A 25698-nucleotide genomic window follows, 5' to 3' on the forward strand; every position below is an offset into this window, starting at 1 on the left:
GACGCCGCCGCCCAGACCGGCTCCCCGGGGGGCGGCCCCCAGCCCGGGCCCCTGGGGGTCCACACCCAGCTGGCCCCCCGGCCCCACAAGAAGAGAGGACCCAAACCGGGCAGCAAGGTGAGGGGGCAGGGGGAGAGAAAGAGAGGGGGGGAGAGAGAGAGAGAGAGGGGGGGAGAGAGAGAAAGAGAGAGAGAGAGGGGGGGGAGGGGGAGACAGAGAGAGAGAGAGAGAGAGAGGTGGGGGAGCAGGAGGAGGAGCAAGCCAGAGAGAGGCAGAGAGAGAGGGGGAGGGAGGGACAGAGGGAGGGAGAGAGAGAGAGAGAGGGGGAGGGAGAGAGGGAGGGGGAGGGAGAGAGGGAGGTGAGGGAGCAGAAGGAGGAGGATGAGGAGGGGTTGACGTCTTCAGAGGCTCTCTCCTCCTCAGTAACCACTCAGAGGGTAGGAGCTGTCTCAGGGTACGGGGGAACAGCTTCAGCCCTGGGATGGACCCTGAGAGCGCTTTTCAGCTGGGGGCCCTGGAGTCCGTCTAAGAGCTTCTGCAAACACTCAGAGCCCCCTCCCCGGGGCCGGGGGGATGGCCCCCTCCACTACATGAGTCAGTCAGCACTCGGATGTAGGATGAAAGGTTTTCAGCTCAGGTTTTGGTCTGGTCCAGACCCGGTCTGGTCCTGGTCCTGGTCCCGGTCGGGTCTGGTCCTGGTCCTGATCTGGTCTGGTCCTGGTCTGGTCTGGTCCCGGTCTGGTCTGGTCCCGGTCTGGTCTGGTCCCGGTCTGGTCTGGTCCCGGTCTGGTCTGGTCCCGGTCTTCATCAGGGGGGGTTTCTGTGTTCCAGAGGAAGCCCAAGGTGCCCCCCGGCCCGGTGGGCTGCCTCTCCGTCCCCAAGGAGAGCCCGGCCGGCCCCGGGACGCTGCTGTCAACAGGTGAGACCGCAGGGGGCCCCCTGTCCCCATGGTAACCCTGTTACTACGGTAACCCTGTCCCCGTCCCCATGGTAACCCTGTCCCCACGGTAACCCTGTCCTCGTCCCCATGGTAACCCTGTCCTCGTCCCCATGGTAACCCTGTCCCCGTCCCCATGGTAACCCTGTTACCACAGTAACCCCATCCGCATCCACACTCTAACCTGTCCCCATCGTAACCCCCTCCCCTTGATAACTGTGTGTGTGTGTGTGTGTGTGTGTGTGTGTGTGTGTGTGTGTGTGTGTGTGTGTGCGTGTGCGCATGCGTGCGTGCGTGCGTGCGTGCGTGTGTGTGCGTGTGCGTCGTCCCAGTGTGTGTGTACGTGAACAAGCAGGGTGACTGCGGCCCCCAGCTGGACAGGAAGCAGGTCCAGCGGCTCCCGGAGCGCTTCGGGCCCGGCCCGGTGAACCTGGTGCTCCAGCAGGTGGTCCAGTCCTGCCTGGACTGCTCCTACCAGCCCCAGCTGCTGCTGGCCGCCCTGCAGACCCACTCCGGGTCCGGGGAGGTGGTCCGAGGTACGCGCGTCTCAGGGGGTACAGCGGGTTGGCTGCTGGCCGGAGGGTCTCAGGGGGGTACAGCGGGTTGGCTGCTGGCCGGAGGGTCTCAGGGGGGTACAGCGGGTTGGCTGCTGGCCGGAGGGTCTCTGGAGGTACAGCGGGTTGGCTGCTGGCCGGAGGGTCTCTGGAGGTACAGCGGGTTGGCTGCTGGCCGGAGGGTCTCTGGAGGTACAGCGGGTTGGCTGCTGGCCGGAGGGTCGCTGGTTCGATCCCGCATAGTGCCGCCCTGTGTTCCAGGAGGAGATGGGGAGCATGGGGCGCCCCGGAGGCCCAGTCCTGACCGCAGCCACCCCGGCTCCATTCTGCCCGCGGCCCTTTGCTGCCTGTCCTCCCTCTGTCTCACTCTACCATAAAGCATCTGTGGGTCGGTCTGGGGGGGCTGCAGTGGGGGTCACTAACCGGTCGTCCCGGTCTGTCCCGGTCTGTCCTGCAGTGCGGACGGACGGCGGCGTGTGTCTGGTGAAGCTGCCCTCGGCCTCCAGCGCATCCTTCGTGCTGCGCTTCCTGGAGACGGTGTGCCTCCACCTGCAGGGAGACAACCTGTTCAGCAGCCAGCCCTTCAGGACCTACCAGCCAGGTACCGCTCAGCAGGACGCTGGTTAGCACGGGGCTGGTTAGCACGGGGCTGGTTAGCACGGGGCTGGTTAGCATGGGGCTGGTTAGCATGGGGCTACCCTGTGTTCCAGTGAGAGATGGTTAGCCTAGTTAGCATGGGGCTGCGCTGTGTTCCAGTGAGAGATGGTTAGCCTAGTTAGCCTGGTGCTGCGCTGTGTTCCAGTGAGAGATGGTTAGCCTACTTAGCATGGGGCTACCCTGTGTTCCAGTGAGAGATGGTTAGCCTAGTTAGCATGGTGCTGCGCTGTGTTCCAGTGAGAGCTGGTTAGCCTAGTTAGCATGGTGCTGCGCTGTGTTCCAGTGAGAGATGGTTAGCCTAGTTAGCATGGTGCTGCGCTGTGTTCCAGTGAGAGCTGGTTAGCCTAGTTAGCATGGTGCTGCGCTGTGTTCCAGTGAGAGCTGGTTAGCCTAGTTAGCATGGTGCTGCGCTGTGTTCCAGTGAGAGATGGTTAGCCTAGTTAGCATGGTGCTGCGCTGTGTTCCAGTGAGAGATGGTTAGCCTAGTTAGCATGGTGCTGTGCTGTGTTCCAGTGAGAGATTGTTAGCCTAGTTAGCATGGTGCTGCGCTGTGTTCCACTGAGAGATGGTTAGCCCAGTTAGCATGGTGCTGCGCTGTGTTCCAGTGAGAGCTGGTTAGCCTAGTTAGCATGGTGCTGCGCTGTGTTCCAGTGAGAGCTGGTTAGCCTAGTTAGCATGGTGCTGCGCTGTGTTCCAGTGAAGGAGGAGGTGCTGGAGGCCCCGTCCCTGTCCCTGCGGCCCGGTAAGCGCGGCCTGTCGGGGGTCTCCCCGCCGTACGCCGCCTCCCTGTCCCCCAAACACCTCTGCAGCGACGCCCACCCCTCAGAAGGTAGGACACACACACACACACACACACACACACACACACACACACACACACACACACACACACACACACCCAATTACGGGTCCAATTGAGATTCAGAGACCCCCCAGGTCTAACTGGACCCCCCAGGTCTAACTGAGTCCCCCCAGGTCTAACTGGACCCCCCAGCTCTAACTGGACCCCCCAGGTCTAACTGAGTCCCCCCAGGTCTAACTGGACCCCCCAGGTCTAATTGAGTCCCCCCAGTTCTAACTGGACCCCCCAGGTCTAATTGAGTCCCCCCAGTTCTAACTGGACCCCCCAGGTCTAATTGAGTCCCCCCAGTTCTAACTGGACCCCCCAGGTCTAACTGAGACCCCCCAGGTCTAACTGAGTCCCCCCAGGTCTAACTGAGTCCCCCCCCCCAGCAGAGACGCTGCCCCCCGGTGAGGGCGGCCCGCTGAAGGAGGCGTGGTTCATGGACTCGGCCTCCGGCTCCATGACCCCGCTGAGCCCCCGCCCCCACGCCGACTACCACCCCTACTACCCCCGGGGGGGGGCGGCCCTCCGGAGGTCCTCCTCCCACCCCCCAGAGACCGCCTCCTCCACCGCCCTCCGCAGGGTGGAAGGTACGCACCGCCGTATTATTATGGGATGGCCCCATACCCGTTGTGGGGGGGGCGGCATGTGTCTCGAGACACGTGGGGCCAGACCCCTCACCCTGACTGCTCCTGACGGGGTGTGAGTGTGTGCATGAACGGGTGAATGTTGTTGAGTTAGCATAGTGCTAGCCTGTGTTCCAGTGAGAGATGGTTAGCATTGTGCTAGCTAGCATAGTGCTACGTTGTGTTCCAGTGAGAGATGGTTAGCATTGTGCTAGCTAGCATAGTGCTACGTTGTGTTCCAGTGAGATATGGTTAGCATTGTGCTAGTTAGCATTGTGCTACGCTGTGTTCCAGTGAGAAGTGGTTAGCATTGTGCTAGTTAGCATTGTGCTACGCTTTGTTCCAGTGAGCAGTGGTTAGCATTGTGCTAGTTAGAATAGTGCTACGCTTTGTTCCAGTGAGCAGTGGTTAGCATTGTGCTAGTTAGCATTGTGCTAGACTGTGTTCTGAGCCTAAAGAGTCTGCCCCCCCCCCCCCCCCCCCCCCCCCCCCCCAGCCGCCAGCTCCACCACGGGCCCCGAGCCCACGGTCCCTGAGAGGGAGGGGCCCCCGGGGGCCGGCCGGAGCCCCGCCTCCTGGTCCATCCTGGAGGTCATGCAGTTTGTGAGGGAGGCGGACCCCACGGCGCTGGGGCCCCACGCGGAGCTCTTCAGGAAACACGTGAGTCTGGGAGAGCGGGGGTTCTGGTTGTGTGTGCGTGGTTCCCCATGTTGTGTGTGCGTGGTTCCTCATGTTGTGGTTGTGTGTGCGTGGTTCCCCATGTTGTGCGTGCGTGGTTCCTCATGTTGTGCGTGCGTGGTTCCTCATGTTGTGCGTGCGTGGTTCCTCATGTTGTGGTTTTGTGCAGGAGATCGACGGCAAGGCGCTGATGCTGCTGCGGAGCGACATGGTGATGAAGTACATGGGGCTGAAGCTAGGCCCCGCCCTCAAGCTCTGCCACCACATCGAGAGGCTGCGGGGGGGCAAGCCCTGACGTAACCTGGGCCCCGCCCACACACCTGGGCCCCGCCCACACACCTGGGCCGGCCCTCAAGCCCTTAACCACACCTGACAGACACACACCTGACAGATGCACACCTGACGGATACACACCTGACGGACAAACACTGACGGACACACACCTGGGCCCAGCCCTCAAGCCCTGACACACACCTGAGAGCACACACCTGGGCCCTGCCCACACACCTGGGCCCCGCCCTCAAGCCCTGACACACACCTGCCAGCAAACACACGTCCTGCAGAGGCAGGCCGGAGCTCCTCAACCCAGAGACGGTCTGAGTAGGAAGGAAGGAGGAGCCGCCTCAGTGGTTCCTCCTCCTCCTCTTCCTCCTCCTCCGTTAGCACAGTGGTTCCTCCTCCTCCTCTTCCTCCTCCTCCGTTAGCTCAGTGGTTCCTCCTCCTCTTCCTCCTCCGTTAGCTCAGTGGTTCCTGCTCCTCTTCCTCCTCTTCCTCCTCCGTTAGCTCAGTGGTTCCTGCTCCTCCTCTTCCTCCGTTACCTCAGTGGTTCCTGCTGCTCCTCCTCCTCTTCCTCTGTTAGCTCAGTGGTTCCTGCTCCTCCTCCTCCTCTTCCTCCTCCGTTAGCTCAGTGGTTCCGGCTCCTCCTCTTCCTCCGTTAGCCCAGTGGTTCCTGCTCCTCCTCCTCCTCCTCATATGTCTCTGTCTTATCGAGGTCTCGTCACTCCGTTCTGCTCGTTAAGCTGAGCTGGGCCCCACCCCCCGCCCCCAGCCTGCTGCTGGGACCGGGTCTGGTCTAGAGGGTCCCAGGTGGTCCTGGATCCTCCAGACCTGCCCCGGCTCAGCCCCCTCTGGTGGATTAATTTATTTCAGTATGGATTGTTACAGACGTGCACAACTTTTAAAAAGGGCTTCATTATGAGGTTTACCAGTCCTGACCTCTGACCTCTGAGTGCCCCACGTTGACCTTTCACCTTCCTGGCCTCGATGGAGACAGAGTTCCACACGTCCGTGGGTTTCACCACGGACCCCCCCCCCACCCGTGTACATTTTGTAGAAAGTAAATATTTTAAAAGATGCCACGTATATACATTGTATGTGTATGATGTGTTTATATAGAGATGTAGGGTCGATGGAGTCCTTCAGCGTTCTTAATGAGATGGCCTTCCCCTACTTGGGTCTGGTCTCAGGGGGAAGAGGGCTTCAGCGTACCTTTGGTACGTACAACGCGTTCCACTTCCTCCTGGGACCTGACCTGGCGTGCCATACGATATGCAACACAGAATCCAGTGCTGTTAACCAGAGCGTCTCTGACACATGTCTGTACGCGGCGAATGTCACCTGTTCATGACCTTGTTTGTAACACCAAAGAAATGTCATCATGCGTTTTATGATGTTGAATATTTTCTATTTTATAAATGCTCTAAAAGAGGTTTTGTTTTGTGTGTCGTGTTTGTTGGGGCGTTGACCTGTCCACACCACAGCATCACGGCTCTGGTTTCATTCTCGTGGAGTTGTGGAGTTTGACTGCTGACCAGGTGCTCATGAATCAAATATGAATGAGCCGTCAGGATGGATGTTGACAGCTCGTGTTTCTGGGAGCGCTTTAAGCCGGGGGTTCCCAACCTTTTTTGTTCCCAGGACACATATCCAAAGAAATTGACGGTTAGGTAGTCAATTTGAATGGCTTGATTTTATGATGCAATATTTGTTTGTTTTTCAAGATGGTTTATTTTTCTTATTCACAACAATTTAAGCAACAGCAATTAAATGCCCGAGTCTCAGGCTCCCTTCAACAATGCAACAATATAAAATAATACAATTTAGAAGGGCAACAAGAAAAGTCTCCTGAGTCTTAAACAAATCACAATGTTTCCCTTTTCTCCACTACAAGTAAGTGTATGGAGTCTGGGTTATTGTTGTTTTATTATTATTATTCTGTTAGCCTTCTCTGGAAATACTCGAGGCCCGGTTCCGCGGCCCGGGGGTTGGGAGCCGCTGGCTCAAGAGACGTGTCGTTCTCTGGTATTGATGACGGATCAGACGACCACTTGGTTCAAACGTCTTTATTTAACAAACCGTCCACGAGACGACAGCAGCCCGCCCTCTGGGCAGAGGACATCAACCGTCACCCGCTCTCTAACAGCCAAGGCAGGTTCTGGTTTTGGTTAAACCTTTTCTCCGTTTATCTTTCGATTTGCGTAAATACTTTAAGAAGACGTGTTTGGCTGATTTATTGACTGCATATTAAAAACGACGCAGGAGAGAATCGCCCCTCCCTTCACAGACAGAAAGGGCAGAAAGTGCAAAATGATAAATAAACTAAACCACGACACACATTGAATCACACAACGTTCATGAACTCTAAGATAGAAAAACATTAAAAATAGTAGAAATTACATAAAACTATTCCAAGTTTGGTGTATTTACAATACACTTCTTATAAGAAGACTGAATAACCATGTGTATTCATAATACCCAGAGCCAGGTCACTGCCCTGGTTTAATAACCTCTGTCTTGGTCATTTAAAGTAAAGTGAGCTTAGCTATGTTGACTACACTCCAGATTTCATTAAAACCGCTGTTTTGATTAGATTCTGTCAATTAGTTTTCTAGTAGTTTCTAGCATAAATCATAAAGCACCCTGTTCAGCCTGATTTAGATTTTGGGGATTTGAGATTGTTCTCTTACTATTGGTCAGTTTCTGCTCTAAGAGCACGTTCATAATACACCTCAAACACGCACATGTCCAACAGGACTCAGCAACACCTCCTGACCTAAGGACTCCTTCAGGGCTGGAAGCAGTGTCCTCATCACCTAGCTGCTTCACAACCAGTGGCTCACAGTAGAACAGTGCTTCACAAGAATGCAAAAGCGTGATTAAAACAATTACAATAAATAAATAATTAGCAATACAAAGATTCGTCCTTGGTTTCTAGTGCCAGGTCGTCCAGGCAGGCGTCCACGGTCCTCTGTCTGCGTGGACCGGACCTGAGGGGTCCAGACCTCCACCGACGACACAGAGTCTCCCCCGTCCCCCCCTGGAGGGGCAACGCGTCTCCCCCGTCCCCCCCTCACTTCCTGGGGAGGTACGCGGCGAGGCGCTGCTTCTTGATGGGGACGAGGTGGATCTCCTGGGCGCTGACCTTCTTCAGCTTGACGGCCCTGCTCTTGGCCAGCTTCCGGTGGGGGTTCCCCGAGTCGGGCGGCTCCCCCTGGCCGCGGGCCGCCGCCCCCCCGCACAGCTGCTGCAGGGCGGCCCCGCCCCCCGCCGCCTGGGCGCCGTCCCGCTTGATGGAGAAGTTCTTGGTGGACACCCCCGACAGACCCTTCAGCTTCCCGCAGAGGATGGCGGGGATGGCGTCCTTCACCGACACGATGACCTTGGCGGTCTGCGAGGTGCCGACCAGCTCCAGCTTGCCCGTGGCGCCCGCCCCCCCCGCCCCGCCCTCCACCAGCCACTTGTGTTTGCGGCTGAACTCGAGCGACGCCGTCAGGCCGCGCAGCAGCGTGGAGCCCACGCCCCCGGAGCACTCCACCGGCCGCAGGACGCCCAGCGCCAGGGCGGCGGTCGCGCTGTCGTGCGTCGCCCTGTGGGCGACGCACGACAGCGCGACCGCCGCCCTGGGCACCGACAGGTCCAGCACGTCGTCCTGCAGACAGGGGGGCTCCAGCTTGGGCTGCAGGGGGCAGGTCCGCACCGACAGGTCAAGGGCCTCCCCGTCGGCAGGGGGCGGCGAGGACGGGGCGAGAGGCGGCGGTCCGGCGGCGGCGGCGGGGAGCGACGGCGAGGGGGGGGCGGCGGCGGCGGCGGTCTGCGTGCCCCGGCTCACGGTGCAGACGGCTCGGGGCACGCTGCCCTTGGAGTCCTCGGCCGGGGGCACGGGGACGGGGATGGGCAGCGGGATGGGCAGGGGCACCGGCAGGGGGATGACCACCGGGTACGGGACCAGCAGCGTGGCGGGGGGCACCAGAGGGGCCAGCGGCGAGCTGTAGGGGTGCGACCCCGGAGGAGGAGGAGCGAAGAAGGTGGCGTTGGCGAAGGAGTCCGGCGGCGCCGTGCCGGGGCCCCCCTGGAACGAGGAGGAGCCGGTCTGGGACGAGAAGAGGTCCTGCAGGAGGGCGGCGAAGGCCGGGTTCTGGAGCAGGGCGAGCACGTTGGCGTCCTGGAAGTGGCCCCCCCCCGAGGGCTTCTGGTCGAGTGGCGGCGGCGGCGGCGGGCCGAAGGAGAGCGAGGCGTTCTGGATCAGCATGTTGCTCTGCAGCGGGAGGCCCTGGGGCAGGAGGCCCTGGGGCAGCAGACCGGAGCCCAGGTGCTGGAGCAGCTGCTGGTCCAGGACCAGGGGCAGCGAGAGCGCCCCCCCGCCCGTCAGGAAGCAGGGCGACGCCCCCATCGGGCCCAGCGGGGCGCCGGCCCCCCCCGGCCATCTGCAGGTGGATGGGCAGCATGAGGGGCCCCTCGCCCAGGCAGTAGGGCTGCAGCACGCCGGGGCCCCCCACCTTGAGGGCTACGCCCCCCTGGCTGGCCGAGGCGGCGGGGGAGGGAGGGGTCTCCACCAGGGTGGGCGGGGCTCCCCCCTTGGTCGGCCCGCTGGGGGACACCTCCCAGGAGTCGGCGTCCTCCACCTTCCCGGCCGTCTCCTCTCCCGCGCGGCCGCGGCCGCCGTCGGGCTGGGGGTTCGCCATGGTTACCGGAGAGTCTGGGTTATCGGGTTCACTGGAGCGGCGCGACGAGGAGCTCAGAGGCGGCGGGCTGGTCCCATCAGGGGGTTATCTGGAACAGAGAGCAGGGGGCCGGATGGAGCTTAGTTTACATTTAGGGCACTCAGCAGACGCTGTTACCCAAAGAGACTTACTATTAGTACATTTATCACAAGAAGAGAAACCACAGCATATCTGTATCAGTACAGTAAGGATGGTCAGCCAACCAAGTGCCAAGCACTTAAAATCTATTAGGTAAACCCCTTCCCCGTGTACAACACAGACAGTTAGGATAATTCCCCCTTTCAGGCTGATATCAGCCGACTGATTCTGTTTCTGTTCCATTCATTGTCCTGCAGTCTCACCAGACCGTCTCTGGCCGACTGGGCTCTGGTCACCTTTTATTTAGACAAAAGGGCCACAGTCCTACCTGTTCAGGTGAGAGTAGACTACCTAACGAGCTCCACACTTCTACCTGTTCAGGTGAGAGTAGACTACCTAACGAGCTCCACACTCCTACCTGTTCAGGTGAGAGTAGACCCCTAACGAGCTCCACACTCCTACCTGTTCAGGTGAGAGTAGACCCCTAACGAGCTCTACACTCCTACCTGTTCAGGTGAGAGTAGACTGGTTAACGAGGGCCACACTCCTACCTGTTCAGGTGAGAGTAGACCCCTAACGAGCTCCACACTCCTACCTGTTCAGGTGAGAGCAGACCCCCTAACAAGCTCTAGACTCCTACCTGTTCAGGTGAGAGTAGACCCCTAACGAGCTCTACACTCCTACCTGTTCAGGTGAGAGTAGACCCCCTAACGAGGGCCACACTCCTACCTGTTTAGGTTAAGGAGAAGACTGGTTAACAAGGGCCAGGTGGGGGTGAACTGTTCCCCGTCCAGGTAAACATCTGCCTCTTAACATTAGAAAGGAATCTGCACACCATACTGCCAATAGGACGGACAATCAACCAACAGAAACAAAGTGCAAGAGACAGCAGGAACACCAAGATTTCATCAATCAGTATTGATTATCAATCAAGGAATTGTTCAGACTATTGAATGTTAGGTATTGATTATGCTAATATCTCTCTGTCTCTCCGCCTCCCTCAGTCTTTCTCTCTGCCTCCATCTCTCTTCTTAACTAAAACATTGTCTCTAATGTAGTTGCTATATAGTACTGTACTTCTTATTCATAATTGCTGATACATTGAATCAAACCTGGACATAAAACATGTCAACATTGCCCCTGAAGATGGTTGTGGTTCCCAGCAGGCTAAATGAGCTGACCTCAAAAAACCAGAGAGCAGGGGATGGAGACATCACCACCATGCTGCCGCAAGACACGGGACAATAGGAGCAGTGAGGAGGAGGAGGAGGAGGAGGAGGAGGGAGGGGATGAGGAGGAGGAGGAGGAGGGGGAGAGAGAGGAGGAGGGAGAGGAGGAGGAGGAGGAGGGAGAGGAGGAGGAGGAGGAGGAGGGAGAGGAGGAGGGGGAGCAGGAGGAGGAGGAGGGAGAGGAGGAGGAGGAAGAGCAGGAGGAGGAGGAGGAGCAGGAGGAGGGAGAGGAGGAGGAGGGAGAGGAGGAGGAGGAAGAGCAGGAGGAAGAGCAGGAGGAGGAGGAGGAGGGAGAGGAGGAGGAGGGGGAGGAGGAGGAAGAGGAGCAGGAGGAGGAGGAGGAGGGAGAGGAGGAGGAGAGGAGCAGGAGGAGGAGGAGGAAGTTGCGGAGGGTCTAAAGGTCATCGCCCAGACAACCTTCCACTCCAGTGAACTCTCTCCAGCCCGGTATATCAACCCAGCGTCTACTAGGAGACCACCTTCACCCCCGGCTGCTGCCTCACGTGACCCGGACCCCAGCGGACCGGGTCCCAGCAGGGGGTCCAAGCGGGGGGGCCCAGTGGACACAACACAATGTAACACAATGACACAAAACAACACAACACAACACAATGACACAACATAACACAATGACACAAAACAACACTACACAACACAATGACACAACGCAACAAAACAACACAATGACACAACACAATGCCTAAACACAACAACACAATGACACAATAATACAACACAACCCAATTACACAATGACACATCACAACACAAAGGACATGGTGAGGATGAAATGGTCCTGTGTGGACCAGGACCCTGCTGTGGACCAGGTCCTGTGTGGACCAGCTCTCTGCTGTGGACCAGGTCCCTGCTGTGGACCAGGTCCCTGCTGTAGACCAGTTTCCTGCTGTAGACCAGTTTCCTGCTGTAGACCAGGTCCCTGCTGTAGACCAGCTCCCTGCTGGGGACCAACTCTCTGCTATGGACCAGTTCCCTGCTGTGGACCAGGTCCCCACTGTAGACCAGGTCCCTGCTGTGGACCAGGTCCTGTGTAGACCAGCTCCCTGCTGTAAACCAGGGCCCTGCTGTGTACCAGACCGACCCCTATCTCCCGATCAGGTTCCCCCAGACCTCCGACTGAATCCTGGAGGTTCAGATGGAGGTCTGAAGCTATCTATTCACCCTCACACGCGAGACCCCCTCCTCAGACGGACTGACGCGTCTGCTAGTGTCTGATGATGGTGATGGGGGGGTCTGAGACCAGCTCCTCTACCCTGCTGTAGACCAGCTCCAGCCCTCCCCGGACCACATTCACCCTCACACGCACCCCCCTGCCTCAGACGGCTCGACGCGTCTGTTAGTCTCTAATGATGGTGATGAGAGGATGACGGTACCAGCCTACCGTCATGTGTGTGTGCGTGAGTGTGTGAGCGACGCGCCTGACGCGCATGGCCGCGGATAATTCGGACATTCTCCGTATTAAAGACATCAAAGGGTTCCTCACCTCCCGGTCCGACGCGCAGGTTCGAATCCCTTCATGACAAAATCCACCGCGTCAAAGCAGAACCCTCAGACGCACCCGGACGCTCATGGAGAGGGTTGATGAGGAGCGCGTTCACGTCCCGGCGGGGACGCGCAGAGGCAACAGCTGCGCGCGCAGCCCTAGACTGATAAGGGCCCGCCCCCCCCCGGTTTAGGATCAGCCAGGCGGCGCTTTGATCCAATCCTGCATCCGCGTCCGTCCCCCCGTCCTTCATGGATCACATCCCGGGGCCGATACCACTAGCACTAGAACGCTTCATACTTACACTTTATCACTATGCACATTAACACTGTTTTAGTTTCTCTACTTATTATTAATTACTTTATTTTAATTTATTATTATTATTATTATTATTTATAATTGTGGTCTATTGATGCTGCTACTTATTTTATTTATATTTTTTTGTTACTTATCTTTGTATACTTGCTAACCTCGTATTGTTGCTGCTACGCGGCTGTTGAGGAACCCAGCCTAAGAACTGTGCTGTGTACAATAAGATGTTATAAAGCACCTCTGATTCTGATCTTGCGGGCTGAGCCTCCTGCTGGCCTGTCTCCACAGACTCCCACATCATGATGAGCAGAACCATTCATATCACGGACTACATTTATCAAGACAAGGCAGCAGGCTGCTTTATTGACCAGGGGGGATAATAAATAGCCATTAATCCCCGTTGTGCGCTGACACATGTGATACGAGCCGTGATGGCTGATGTGGAAACGCTCCGCGATAATCAGGTTGTGAACAGGAAGCCGTGGTGGGGGGGGGGGGGGGGGGGGGGGGGGGGTTATTGTGTGGCAGGCTGGGGGAGGGGTGGGGGAGAGAGGATGGGAGGGGGTGATGTCGGGGAGCAGCTGTAGATGATGGGGAGGGCCCCACGGCCCCAGGGGCGTCACTATCACCCCCAGCCAGCCCGGGGCCTCGCTAGGGGCCCCGCATTGTTCTGCTAGGAGGCTCCTTCATAACTATATCACACACGCACGCACACACACACACACACATGCACGCACACACACACACGCACGCATATGCACACACACGTACACACTCACACAATCCCAATCACACTCACACATACATACACACACAGACACACACACACACGCACACACACCAATCAAATGCATTAGATTCACAGATGGAAATCATGTTTCAGGAGAACAGAATGATGTTTAAATGAGTTAAACAATCGTGTTCCTCCACAGAGGACTGTGACACTCAGCCTATTATAATATATAACTATTATAATATAATATCACAGCCTATTATAATACAACACAGCCTTATAAACCTATTATAATATAACAGCCTATTATAGTACAAATTAGGATTATTATAATATTGTGTTTTCACATCGCACCTTTCAGGGGAACTAAGGATCGTTTGAACATGGGAGAAAACAAAAGATTATCAATGGAAATATCAGGGTAAAATAGGTTTATATATAATCTATATTAAAATTTAAACACGTGTAGAAGCACACGTCAATAGATGAACACATGAGACCGTTGTCCTTGAAGCTTAAAAACATCTACACTGAGTTGGAGGAACGACCTCCAAACTATCAGCTGTCCCACCAAGAAAATACAGTCACTAAAACAATAACATAAACGTTAGTTTATAGATATAGAACAATAATATATACGTAAGTGTCCAGATATGGACGTTGATCTGATATACTTTTTGTTTTATTAGTATTCGTTTTGAGTTTCCAGTGATTTGATGTTTGAGAACATTAGGATGTGATAAACAAGTGAACCTCAGACCAGAACTAAAGATTAGATCAGAATGTTCCCAGTCAAAACAAGACGCCGTGTGTCTGGGTTCAATGCTCCTCTCCAGCCTTGACTAGTGTCGTCAGCCTCGCCGTGTCCCGTCCTGGTCTCTCATTCACCCACAGCGCCGCCCAGTGGCCCCACGCTGAAACTACACTTCGCCGTTCAATACTCGAGCAGACTTGGGCGGCATGTGGCTCAGGAGGTGGAGCGGGTCGGCTGGTAACTCGAAGGTTGCTAGTTCGATCCCCGGCCTGACTGCTCCTGACAAGCTGGCTTTCGCCCTGCGTGGCTGACTCCACTGTTGGTGTGAATGTGTGCATGAATGGGTGAATGTTGGGCGCTTTGAGCGGCAACTTGTTGGAAAAGCGCTGTATAAATGCATCCATTTACCATTTAACATTGTTATTTTTTCATTTGTTTATAGATTTACTTTGGTGAGCAAATATCTGTCTTACTCTCTCGAACACCAACATAAATGTGAAAAGCTGTCCAACTGAAACAATGACAATTACAGAAAACGAAGTCGGGTTTTTCAAAGCAGTCACATTTATTGTCGTTTCTTTATACATTTCTAAACAACCGTTTGTGTCGATTGTTTGATAAAATCTGCAATGGAAATTTCATGAATGCTTACTAAAAATAAATACAGGACGACATGTAGCACTGCTCAAAAATATACAGAAGTTTTAAAATCAATGTAAACTTTAAAAACAATTACTTACAAAAAAGAAAAAAAATCAACAACTTTTGCAGCAGTTTCAAAAGTCATGTATTTACAGGTTTGTACAAAAAGAATAGAACAACTTGTGGTGAGAATCAACCGAAGAGTCTCGTCCAACTGAAACAGCTTTCTCGTACCGAAGACGACGATCTAGTGTAACTTTAGCGTTTGTCGTCCGAACTCTAAACCACGCTAAGAAAGAGGCTAACACTAAACCAGTACTTCGAAGGATTTCAAGAGTCTACTCTGATTATTCATCTGAATCATAATAATAAAATTCTCCTGGGAACCGCGTGATAAATATCCCAACGAGAAAAGGCGACAAAATAAAGGTTCACAACAACAATAACCACTGGATCAGTGCAAAAAGTCTCAGTACATGTAGTATTGGAATGGAGCCTGGCTCTGTGTGCCAGTACAGATGGATCTGTACCATTAAAGATGCCTCTGTACCGTTACAGCTACATCTGTACCATTACAGATACAGCTGTACAGATACAGATGTATCTGTTACCTTCAAAGATACAGCTGTACAGATAACTCCAGAACCAGGGGCCGGTATTGGTTCTGGTACCAGGGGCCAGTATTGGTTTCAGTACCAGGGGCCGGTATTGGTTCTGGTACCAGGGGCCAGTATTGGTTTCAGTACCAGGGGCCGGTATTGGTTCCGGTTCACCATACCAGGCAGAGGATGCTGCTAACCCTGTTCCCAGCCCGGTGGTTCTGTGGTGCGTCAGAGCCCGGTGGTTCTGTGGTGCGTCAGAGCCCGGTGGTTCTCTGGTGCGTCAGAGCCCGGTGGTTCTGTGGTGCGTCAGAGCCCGGTGGTTCTCTGGTGCGTCAGAGCCCGGTGGTTCTGTGGTGCGTCAGAGCCCGGTGGTTCTGTGGTGCGTCAGAGCCCGGTGGTTCTCTGGTGCGTCAGAGCCCGGTGGTTCTGTGGTGCTTCAGAGCCCGGTGGTTCTGTGGTGCGTCAGAGCCCGGTGGTTCTGTGGTGCGTCAGAGCCCGGTGGTTCTGTGGTGCGTCAGAGCCCGGTGGTTCTGTGGTTCGTCAGAGCCCGGTGGTTCTCTGGTGCGTCAGAGCCCGGTGGTTCTGTGGTGCGTCAGAGCCCGGTGGTTCTGTGAGGTGTGTATTCAGTACGACAGCATTCTGTGAGGTGGAGCTAGCGGACATCCAGAGAGCCGTCTGACAGGTGCACCGTGGGCAGTACAGTGTTCTAGGCGCCTGGTTAGTCCTCAGGGACACAGAGTGACTACAGGGTCCAAGGGTTCGTACCGTCGTGTGCGCAGGGAACAGCTCCTACTATGAAGATGTGGTGATAGTGTATGATAACATACATGTTGGTCATGTGTTTTAGCTTATGATTACTTATAAATTGCTTTTAAATAGCGCCCATACCTTTCACCAGAACCAGTGTCTTTGTATTGCTAAGTCACACAAACAGAATAAGTCTCTTGATAAAATATGTTTTTAAAAATATGTGTATCTCATCTTGTACTTTGTCAAAAGATTGCATACTAAGGTTTAGCTCTCAGCCAATTAGAAAGACAAGTCAATAGTTGTAACCTTTCAATTTCTGAAAGTATTCGCTACAAAGAAATATAAACTTCAATCCATCACGTTTTTTTATAGAAATCCTCAACTCTCAGACCAGACCGTCAACCAATCACAGCCGACCTCCAAACTACTTTCCAATGACATCAACATCGTTTTTAACACTGACTTATAAAACTCTTAAAAACATACACACCCTCCCTCCTCTCCCTCCTCTCACCCCACCCTCCCTCCTCTCCCTCCTCTCAGCCCACCCTCCCTCCTCTCTCCCTCCTCTCTCCCTCCTCTCACCCCACCCTCCCCCCTCTCCCTCCTCTCCCCCGACTCCAGTCTGCAGCCTCCAACGTCCTGCTAACGTTCTGCTAACGTTCTGCTAACGTCCTGCTAGCAATCTGATAACGTTCTGCTAACGTTCTGCTAACGTTCTGCTAACGTCCTGCTAACGTTCTGCTTGCATTCTGATAACGTTCTGCTAACGTTCTGCTAACGTTCTGCTAGCATTCTGATAACGTTCTGCTAACGTATTGCTAGCATTCTGCTAAAATTCTTATTAATGTTCTGCTAACGTTCTGTTAATATTCTGCGAACGTTCTGCTTACGTTCTATTAGCATTCTGCTAATATTCTTCTGATGTTCTGCTGTTTAAGTTGTGATTACATCGGTTACATTTCTGAAAGCGTTCTGCTAACGTTCTGTTAGCATTCTGCTCACGTTCTGCTAACGTTCTGCCCTTGTTCTTCTTACGTTATTCAATCTGTTCTATCAAGTTTGTGAAGATTTGGGGGTTGTCAATTTACAAGAGAGGTACAGATCCCAAAGTATCTGTACATTCAGAACAGTTCAAAAGCTTACAAAGTGTACCTTTATGTTCAAACCGCCGTACTGTATTATACTCATTATATATTTGATGTGTTATAAAAATAATGTCTTTAGAAAGTCATTGTATAACAGGCCTATTGCATAACACAGTAGCTGGGTGGTGGGGCACCATTTATTTAGTTTTTTTCTGGTTGCCTAGACACGGGCGTTCACAGAATACCGGTCCTGATAGAGTCCTTTGCGTTTTCGTGGTGTTGATAAAAGTCGTAACACTCTAAAATATAGATTTAATTTCCTTAATTCATAGTTAATATTTGACAGTTGCTCACTGTCATTTTAAAAACCCATCGTTCACTACCATTTATAACCCGGGTCACTATCCGAACACAGGAAGGCCGTTCCCTACAGCCCCAAGGGGGGTCTGAGACTGTGGGGGGGGGGGGAGCGGGGGTCTGAGACTGTGGGGGGGGGGTCTGAGACTGTGGGGGGGGGGGGCAGCGGGGGTCTGAGACTGTGGGGGGGGGGGGGGGGCAGCGGGGGTCTGAGACTGTGGGGGGGGGGCAGCGGGGGTCTGAGACTGTGGGGGGGGGGGGGGCAGCGGGGGTCTGAGACTGTGGGGGGGGGGCAGCGGGGGTCTGAGACTGTGGGGGGGGGGCAGCGGGGGTCTGAGACTGTGGGGGGGGGGGGGGCAGCGGGGGTCTGAGACTGTGGGGGGGGGGGCAGCGGGGGTCTGAGACTGTGGGGGGGGGGGGTCTGAGACTATGGGGGGGGGGGGGGCAGCGGGGGTCTGAGACTGTGGGGGGGGGGGGGGGCAGCGGGGTCTGAGACTGTGGGGGGGGGGGGCAGCGGGGGTCTGAGACTGTGGGGGGGGGGTCTGAGACTATGGGGGGGGGGGGGCAGCGGGGGTCTGAGACTGTGGGAGGGGGGGTCTGAGACTGTGGGGGGGGGGGGGCAGCCGGGTCTGAGACTGTGGGGGGGGGGGGGCAGCGGGGTCTGAGACTGTAGGGGGGGGGCAGCGGGGGACAGTATGACGGTGGACGCACGTCCGAGTGTGCGTCCACCATCAGCCAACGCACACATCCCCCCCGACGACCGACGGCACGCCGCGCTCCGCCCCTCGTCCTCCCATCCCCGGCACTCGCCCGCGTACAGCCCATAGGTCGGGAGCCCAGGTCAAAGGTCACCGCCCCTAGCTGCCCCCCGAGGAGGGCCGGTCGTCGGGGGGGCTCCCGTCCGAGCCCTCGCCCTCGCCCTCCGAGATGGCCTGCATGGGCGCCGCGAAGTAGCGGCAGCGGGCGGCGTAGCGGCTGCTGGTGGCGGGCGGCGGGACCCGGGGCCGCGCCCCCCCCCGGGCCCCCGGGGGCCCCGAGGGCGAGGCCTTGGGGGAGAAGCCCTCGGCGTTGGCTCGGGGCAGCGGGCTGAGCGGCGCCTCGGGGAACAGCACCCCCTGGAGCTGCTGCTCGAAGGGGGAGAGGGGGGAGGCGTGGGGGGAGAGGGGGGAGGCGTAGGGGGGAGAGCGGCTGGTCGTCCCCCAGCGGGTCCCCGGGGGCCCGGGGCCCGGCCGGGCTGCGGAGGATCTCGGAGGCGGACATGCGGTAGCTGGAGTCGGCGCGGCTGCCCTTGCGCAGCAGCAGCAGCTTGAACTCCTCGTTGGAGGTGGACGACTTCTTCACGCTGCGGTAGATGGGGCTGGGGGCCTTCTGCAGGGGGGGGGCGGGGGAGGGCGGCGGGGGCAGGGCGGGGGGCGGCGTCGGGGTGCCGGGGGGCGTCGCCGCGGGGGCGGGGGCGGGTGCGGGCTGCGGGCGACGTGGCCCCGGAGGCGGCCCCCAGCCGGCCCCGGGCCCCCAGCTCAGCGGAGTCCCTGCGGCCCAACACCTTCCTCTTGGACCTGTGGGGGAACGCACAGGACGGGTTAACTAGTGACCAGAGGACGGGTAGAGGACGGGTTAACTAAGGAAGAGAGGAGGACGGGTTACCTAATGACCAGAGGAGGACGGGTTAACTAATGACCAGAGGACGGGTTAACTAGTGACCAGAGGACGGGTTAACTAATGACCAGAGGAGGACGGGTTAACTAATGACCAGAAGAGGACGGGTTAACTAAGGACCAGAGGACGGGTTGACTAAGGACCAGAGGACGGGTTACCTAATGACCAGAGGAGGACGGGTTAACTAATGACCAGAGGACGGGTTAACTAATGACCAGAGGAGGACAGGTTAACTAATGACCAGAAGAGGACGGGTTAACTAAGGACCAGAGGACGGGTTGACTAAGGACCAGAGGACGGGTTAACTAATGACCAGAAGAGGACGGGGTGTGTAATCAGGGTGTGTAGGCAGGGTGTAGGGGTGTGTAGGCAGGGTGTAGGGGGGTTGTAGGCAGGGTGTAGGGGGGTTGTAGGCAGGGTGTAGGGAGGTTGTTGGCAGGGTGTAGGCAGGGTGTAGGCAGGGTGGGCAGTCTACCTGTGTATCATGGCAAACAGGTCCTCGGTGGTCCGGGTTCTGGAGGGCGACTGGAACACGCTGTCGTCCCCCGACCGCGCCTCGTCGCTCGCCGACGACATAACGGGCGACGTCACGCTGTCCTCGCTCGGTGATGATGTCACGTTCCCGCTGGACGAGGACCCTGTGGGAGGAGGAGACGCTGTGTGAGTTGAGAGTCTTCATCGTATTAAGTGCACCTCATCAGAGCACTTAATGCATGTTGTACGTCCTGCCACTTAAACAGAGTACTAGCATGGTGTAACAGCTCATCATAGATATCTCTGTTGTGTACGAGGAATGGGTTAACCTAGTGATAGTTAGTGCTTGGCACCTGGTTCTATGAACATCCTCAATGTACCGACAGAGATATATTGTTGCTTCTCTTTCTTCAGACAAATGTACTTATTGTAAGAGAGAGAGAGAGAGGAGAGAGGGAGAGGGAGAGGGAGAGGGAGAGAGGGGAGAGAGAGGGAGAGAGAGAGACGGAGGAGCGGGGGAGAGGAGAGAGAGAGAGAGAGAGGGTGAGAGAGAGAGAGGAGAGAGAGAGAAAAGAGAGAGAGAGAGAGAGGGAGACCGGAGAGAGAGATTGGAGAGAGAGAGAGAGAGGGAGAGTAGAGAGAGAGAGAGGGAGAGGGAGAGGGAGGGGGAGAGAGAGAGAGAGAGAGAGAGGAGAGAGAGAGAGAGAGAGAGAGAGGGAGAGGGAGAGGGAGGGGGAGAGAGAGAGAGAGAGAGAGACGAGAGCGGAGAGAGAGAGAGAGAGAGAGAGAGAGAGAGAGAGAGTGAGAGTGAGAGAGTGAGTGTGTTCTTGTACCTTTACTGGAGCTGTCGTCTGCGTCGGGGGAGGAGCTCCAAGACGAACCCATCGACTCGTCCTGTAGCCCCGCCTCTGCTCCCGGGCCGGGCGGCGAGCTGTCTGACGGACAGCTCTCTGACGGACTGGTCTCTGACGGACAGCTCTCTGACGGACTGGTCTCTGACGGACAGCTCTCTGATTGACAGCTCTCTGACGGACAGCTCTCCGCGGTGGGCTCCTGGCGCTGGGCCCGCGGCGGGCTGGTCATGCCCAGGTAGGGAGGCTCCTCCTCTTCCTCCTCCTCCTCCTCCTTCAGCTGGGTCTCTGGCGGGGGGGGCGTCTCCTCCGCTGGACAGAGGGGGTCCGGAGCGGGCCCTCGGGGCGCCTGTCCCTCGGGGGGACCCGCCGTCCCGGGGCAGCGGCCTGCCTCCCCGTCGCGGGCGGCGTCCACCAGGGCGTGTCTGTCGATGACATCACTGGGCCACGCCCTCTCCCCGGGGGCGGGCTCCTTCGAGGGGAGCGGCGGCGGTTTGTACGACTCCCCGAAGGAGCTCGGGACGAAGGAGGCGTAGATGGGGTGACCTCTGACCTCGGAGGGCTTGCTGCCGGTCGGGGGGCTGAAGAGGCTCAGCGGGGGGTCCCGGGGCGCGCGGTGGTTCAGGGTCTTCTCGGCGCGGGGCCCCTCGGGCTCCCGGCTGAAGGAGCGCAACTGGATGGAGTGCAGCACGGTGGGCGTGATGGACATCAGGCGCATGGGGGGCACCTCCGACTTACAGGACCGCTCGGAGCGGCCCGGCGCCCGCGGCTTGTGGCTCTGCTTCAGGAGCTGCATCTGGCTCCTGAGGGCCAGCGCCGAGGGCCCCGGGCTGGGCTGGAGGCCGCTGAGGTCCAGGTTGGAGGGGGCGATGATGGGCAGCTCCAGGGGGGTCTGAGGGGAGGAGCCCCCGTCCCTGGAGGACCGGAACTGGAGCGAGGAGAGCGAGGACTTCCTCTCCGGGACCTTGGGCTTCCTCTTGGCGCTGGGCGGCGACAGCGGGCTGGGGAAGAAGGCCGAGGGGAGGGCGGAGGTGGGGGTCTCCGCCTGGCTGGAGTAGCCGCTGGAGGGGGAGGCCAGCCCGGCCAGGGGGTCCGGGGACGGCAGCTTGGCCTCCGAGAACTCCCCCGAGGGCAGGGAGGGCGTGGTGGCTCTGGAGTCGCCCTGGGAGCCCTGGGATCCCTGGGAGCCCTGGGAGCCCAGGGAGCCCGAGCTCTCCGGGGACTTGACGCACTCGATGACGGTTGTGCCGGTGGCGGTGCTGGAGTTGGACAGCGAGCGGTACGTGTCGGTGGTCTTGAGGTCGTTGAGCAGCCAGAGGTCGGCGTAGTCCGTCTGAACGGCGCCGTCGTCCTTGAAGGACTGCGTCTCGCCGGAGGAGTAGGACCCGGCATCCTGCAGCCCTTCGCCGTCCTCCTCGGGGGGCTCCACCACCAGGGAGGGGGTCCCGGGGCCCCCCAGGTCCAGGTCCAGCCTCATCTCCTTGGACGACGCCGGCCGCTGCTGGCCGCACGAGACCCTGGGCTCCCTGGGCTCCGAGACGTTCTCCTCGCTGCAGATCTGCCGCAGGGAGGAGCTCCTCTGGGGCGGCGAGGGCTTGGCCCGGGCCTTCCTGAGCGAGAGGCAGCGGCGGTCACGGGCCGCGCGGCCGCCCAGGTCCGGCGTGCCGCACTCGGAGGCGGAGGCGGAGGCGTAGCCGTAGGGGAAGCTGCGGCTCTCCTTCAGGCCGCAGTCGAAGTGCATGGAGGTGTAGTACCCCTCGGTGTCCACCGAGTAGTGCGACACGGCGTCCGCCTTCTCCGACGGCGGCTTGTCGCTGAAGCTGCTCTCGCAGGTGGCCATGCTGGTGAAGCTGGGGCAGCCCAGGCTGCCCTCCGCCTCCCGCCGCTCCGGGCTGAAGTCCCGGGGGGGCAGCGGCTCGGGGGTGTAGCCCCGCTCCCCCCCGGGGGGGTACCCCCAGTCGCCCTCGCCGGCGGCGTCCTCCAGGATGTCCATGGCGGCGGAGGAGAAGGAGCCGGTGCGGTGGGGGCGGAGCCCCGGGGGGTAGAGGTCCAGCGCCTCGTCGGGGGCGTGGCCGGCGGCGTTCAGCGACAGCTCCGAGTTGCAGTGGGAGGAGCCTGTGAGCTGCGGCGAGGCGGCCGGGGGGAGGTTCTCGGAGGTGTGGGAGGGGCATGTGGAGCTGCTGCCGCTCCAGTTGCCGCTGGAGGACTGGTGGTCCATGTGGGGGTCGTCCTTGGGGTCCATGGCCCCCCCCAGCGCGGCGGAGCCCGAGTGCAGCGGGCTGCTGAAGGTGTCGGAGCTGGACGACATCTCGCCGCTCCCCATGTGGGCGGCGCCGGAGCGGGCGCGGTCCAGCCAGCCGTGCTGCGGGCTGCCGGCGTGCTGCTGGTACCCCAGACCCCCCCGCTGGCGCCCGGGGGCTGGCCGCTCCTCGTCAGCGCTCCCCCCCTCCTCCTCCTCCTCCTCCTCCTCCTCCTCGTCCTTCAGCGCCAGCTCCCCGCCGTCGCCCGACAGGAAGTCCTCGGCGTCGAAGGGCGTCAGCTCCTCCTCGTCCTCCTCGTCCTCCTCGTCTTCGTCGCGGGGGGTGAGCCGCGAGGCGTCCCGGGGCAGACTGCGGGAGCGCAGCCGGGCGTCGGCCGGGGCGGCGAACATGTGGAGGTCGTGGAGGTCGCGGCGGTGGCGCTCGGGCAGGGCGGAGACGTTGCCCGCGGAGACGGAGAGGGCGTAGGCGGAGCCTGGGCCGCGCTGCGCCCGCAGCCGGCGCCGGGCGGAGGCGTAGGAGGCCTGGAGGTCCTCCGTCTGACAGCCCGAGTCGCGGGTGGTGCTGAGGCGGCAGGACAGGCCCTCGCTGCAGGTGGTGGCGTCGGGGCTCGGGTGGAGGAACAGCGTGCGGTCGGTGGAGCTCGGCGACTCGTCCGAGTCTGGGGACGAGAAACGGGGATCGGTTAGCGGGTCATCGTCATCGATGATGAAGGAGTCAGCGCTCCTTCATCTGCTCGAATATAGATCCATCACATGATGACGTCATAGTGTGCACGGGAGGAGGGGGAGGAGGGGGAGGAGGTGGAGGAGGGGGAGGAGGTGGAGGAGGGGGAGGAGGGGGAGGAGGTGGAGGAGGGGGAGGAGGGGGAGGAGTTCTAAGAGGTGGAGGAGCTGGGGGAGGTGGAGGAGCTGGGGGAGGTGGAGGAAGAAGTGGATGTGGTGGAGGATGTGGAGGGGGAGGAGGAGCTGGGGAGTAGGAGGAGGTGGAGGAGCTGGGGCAAGTGGAGGAGGTGGGGGAGATGGAGGAGGTGGAGGAGGAGTCGAACGTACCGAAGCTGTGGTGAACCTGTCGGGGGATGCCGGTCACGGTTCTGCGCCTCCTCAGTTTCCTCCTCCTCTGCAGGAGAGACTGAGAGTGGACCAGGGAGCAGCGGACACTGGCATCTCTGTCAAACCCCACGCCTGGAGAGGGGGGGCGAGAGGGAGAGAGAGAGGGAGGGGGGGAGAGGGAGGGAGGGAGAGAGGGGGAGGGGGGGGGATAGAGAGAGAGAGAGAGAACATCAACATCTAAGGAATCTTTGTCTGGTCTGGAAGCAGAGTGAGGAGGAGTGAGGCAGGTTCTCACGCCGTCTCCGAGGACTGTCTCCTCTGAGAGAAAGTCTTTTTGATGTATTTGATGTAAAACAGCAGGAGAGCATCGATGTTCACCACGTAATGGAAACACAAGGGATGGAACAGGAAATCAACCAAAAAACAGAACCACAAAATGAGGGATGAAATACAGTTCATGTTGAAGCGTGAACTGAAACGATCAGAGGAGGGACCAACGAATGACTAATGCAATCACAACGAAAAGACAAATCACCGGACATCACAGGATGAATAATGGTTCTGTTTTCCTGGTCTCATTCTTCTGGTTCCACTGGTTCTGGTTTACTGGTTCTGGTTCTCCTGGTCTGGATCTGCTGAGGTCCTGTCCTCGGGTTCTGCTGAAGCTCCTCTCTACTGAACTTCAGGTCATGTGACCACACTGAGCTTTACGACATAAAGATCCTTCATGAGGTGATTCTCTCCCCCCCTCTCCCCCCCCGCCCTCCCTCCCTCCCCCAGTGCTCCCAGTAGGCGTGGGAGCTCTGTGCCTGCCCAGTAAATCAGAGCCTCTCTTTCAGAGGCTCCCAGGAGCTCATTGACATTCAGGCTGCCGCCCCCCCTCAAATCCGCCGTGTGCACCCGGCACAAAGCGCCAGAGGCCAGAGGCCCCACACCGGAGACCTCCAGGGGCCCCACACCGGAGACCTTCAGGAGCCCCACACCGGAGACTTCCGGGAGCCACACACCGGAGACCCCCAGGACTCAGTGGGGACCCCGTCACCCTGGCCCTGTGTTCAGGGGGGCCCTGGGAGGACTACTGCTGCTGGGGGACATTTTGGGGCCGACTGAGAACCAGGAAGGGCCCGGTCTCTCTGGGGGTTTGGGAGACTGAGACGTCAACTCCTCTGTTGCAGAGGAGACGGAGGTGATGGACGGCAGTCAATGAACGCTAATGACTGTAGTGTGGTAACGCTAATGACTGTAGTGTGGTAACGGTTATGACTGTAGTGTGGTAACGGTAGTGACTGTAGTGTGGTAACGGTAGTGACTGTAGTGTGGTAACGCTAATGACTGTAGTGTGGTAACACTAATGACTGTAGTGTGGTAACGGTAACGACTGTAGTGTGGTAACGGTAGTGACTGTAGTGTGGTAACGCTAATGAATGTAGTGTTAGTAACGGTAACGACTGTAGTGTGGTAACGGTTATGACTGTAGTGTGGTAACGGTAACGACTGTAGTGTGGTAACGGTAGTGACTGTAGTGTGGTAACGCTAATGACTGTAGTGTGGTAACGGTAGTGACTGTAGTGTGGTAACGGTAACGACTGTAGTGTGGTAACGGTAACGACTGTAGTGTGGTAACGGTTATGACTGTAGTGTGGTAACGGTAACGACTGTAGTGTGGTAACGGTTATGACTGTAGTGTGGTAACGGTAACGACTGTAGTGTGGTAACGGTAGTGACTGTAGTGTGGTAACGGTAACGACTGTAGTGTGGTAACGGTAGTGACTGTAGTGTGGTAATGCTAATGACTGTAGTGTGGTAACGGTAGTGACTGTAGTGTGGTAACGGTTATGACAGTAGTGAGGGTAATGACAGTAGTAAGGGTAATGACAGTAGTAACGGTTATGACAGTAGTAAGGGTAATGACAGTAGTACATTAACGGTTATGACAGTAGTATAGTAACGGTAATGACAGTCGTAAGGGTAATGACAGTAGTACGTTAACGGTTATGACAGTAGTATAGTAACGGTAATGACAGTCGTAAGGGTAATGACAGTAGTACATTAAGGGTAATGAGTGA

At 57.7% G+C, this 25698-nt stretch overlaps 4 protein-coding genes across 9 annotated transcripts in view; 2 read left to right on the top strand and 2 right to left on the bottom strand.

Annotated features, from left to right (window-relative positions):
• The window catches only part of LOC130393141 (polycomb protein SCMH1-like), a 29015-nt gene extending 24317 nt beyond the window's left edge, over positions 1–4698 (top strand). For 5 of the 6 annotated variants that reach the window (XM_056603733.1, XM_056603732.1, XM_056603736.1 and 2 more), the window contains exons 14-18: positions 1949–2092; positions 2846–2977; positions 3382–3582; positions 4115–4278; positions 4466–4698. In XM_056603733.1, the coding sequence (XP_056459708.1) occupies positions 1949–2092; positions 2846–2977; positions 3382–3582; positions 4115–4278; positions 4466–4591 (767 nt within the window). In that variant the 3' untranslated portion in view covers positions 4592–4698. The remainder of the gene's footprint in view (positions 1–1948; positions 2093–2845; positions 2978–3381; positions 3583–4114; positions 4279–4465) is intronic. The other variant, XM_056603737.1, reaches the window with a different exon arrangement.
• A 2947-nt stretch (positions 4699–7645) lies between these two features.
• Positions 7646–9137, bottom strand: LOC130392734 (retinoic acid-induced protein 2-like; the record flags this gene model as incomplete). Its single annotated transcript, XM_056603244.1, is given in 2 exon segments — positions 7646–8989; positions 8991–9137. Coding segments are annotated over 2 exon segments (1491 nt in total), but the record flags the coding sequence as incomplete, so codon positions are not given.
• A 9061-nt stretch (positions 9138–18198) lies between these two features.
• On the bottom strand, positions 18199–24348 carry LOC130392735 (actin remodeling regulator NHS-like). Its single transcript, XM_056603245.1, is given in 7 exon segments — positions 18199–18490; positions 18537–18797; positions 18799–18897; positions 19473–19635; positions 20305–23241; positions 23633–23889; positions 24344–24348. Coding segments are annotated over 7 exon segments (4014 nt in total).
• An 11-nt stretch (positions 24349–24359) lies between these two features.
• cltrn (collectrin, amino acid transport regulator) overlaps positions 24360–25698 on the top strand; it is a 6757-nt gene continuing 5418 nt past the window's right edge. The window contains exons 1-2 of the mRNA XM_056603246.1: positions 24360–24364; positions 24472–24658. Coding sequence (XP_056459221.1) covers positions 24360–24364; positions 24472–24658 — 192 coding nt within the window. The remainder of the gene's footprint in view (positions 24365–24471; positions 24659–25698) is intronic.

Source organism: Gadus chalcogrammus, chromosome 12 (assembly GCF_026213295.1).
Source record: "Gadus chalcogrammus isolate NIFS_2021 chromosome 12, NIFS_Gcha_1.0, whole genome shotgun sequence".
Classification (NCBI taxonomy): domain Eukaryota; kingdom Metazoa; phylum Chordata; class Actinopteri; order Gadiformes; family Gadidae; genus Gadus; species Gadus chalcogrammus.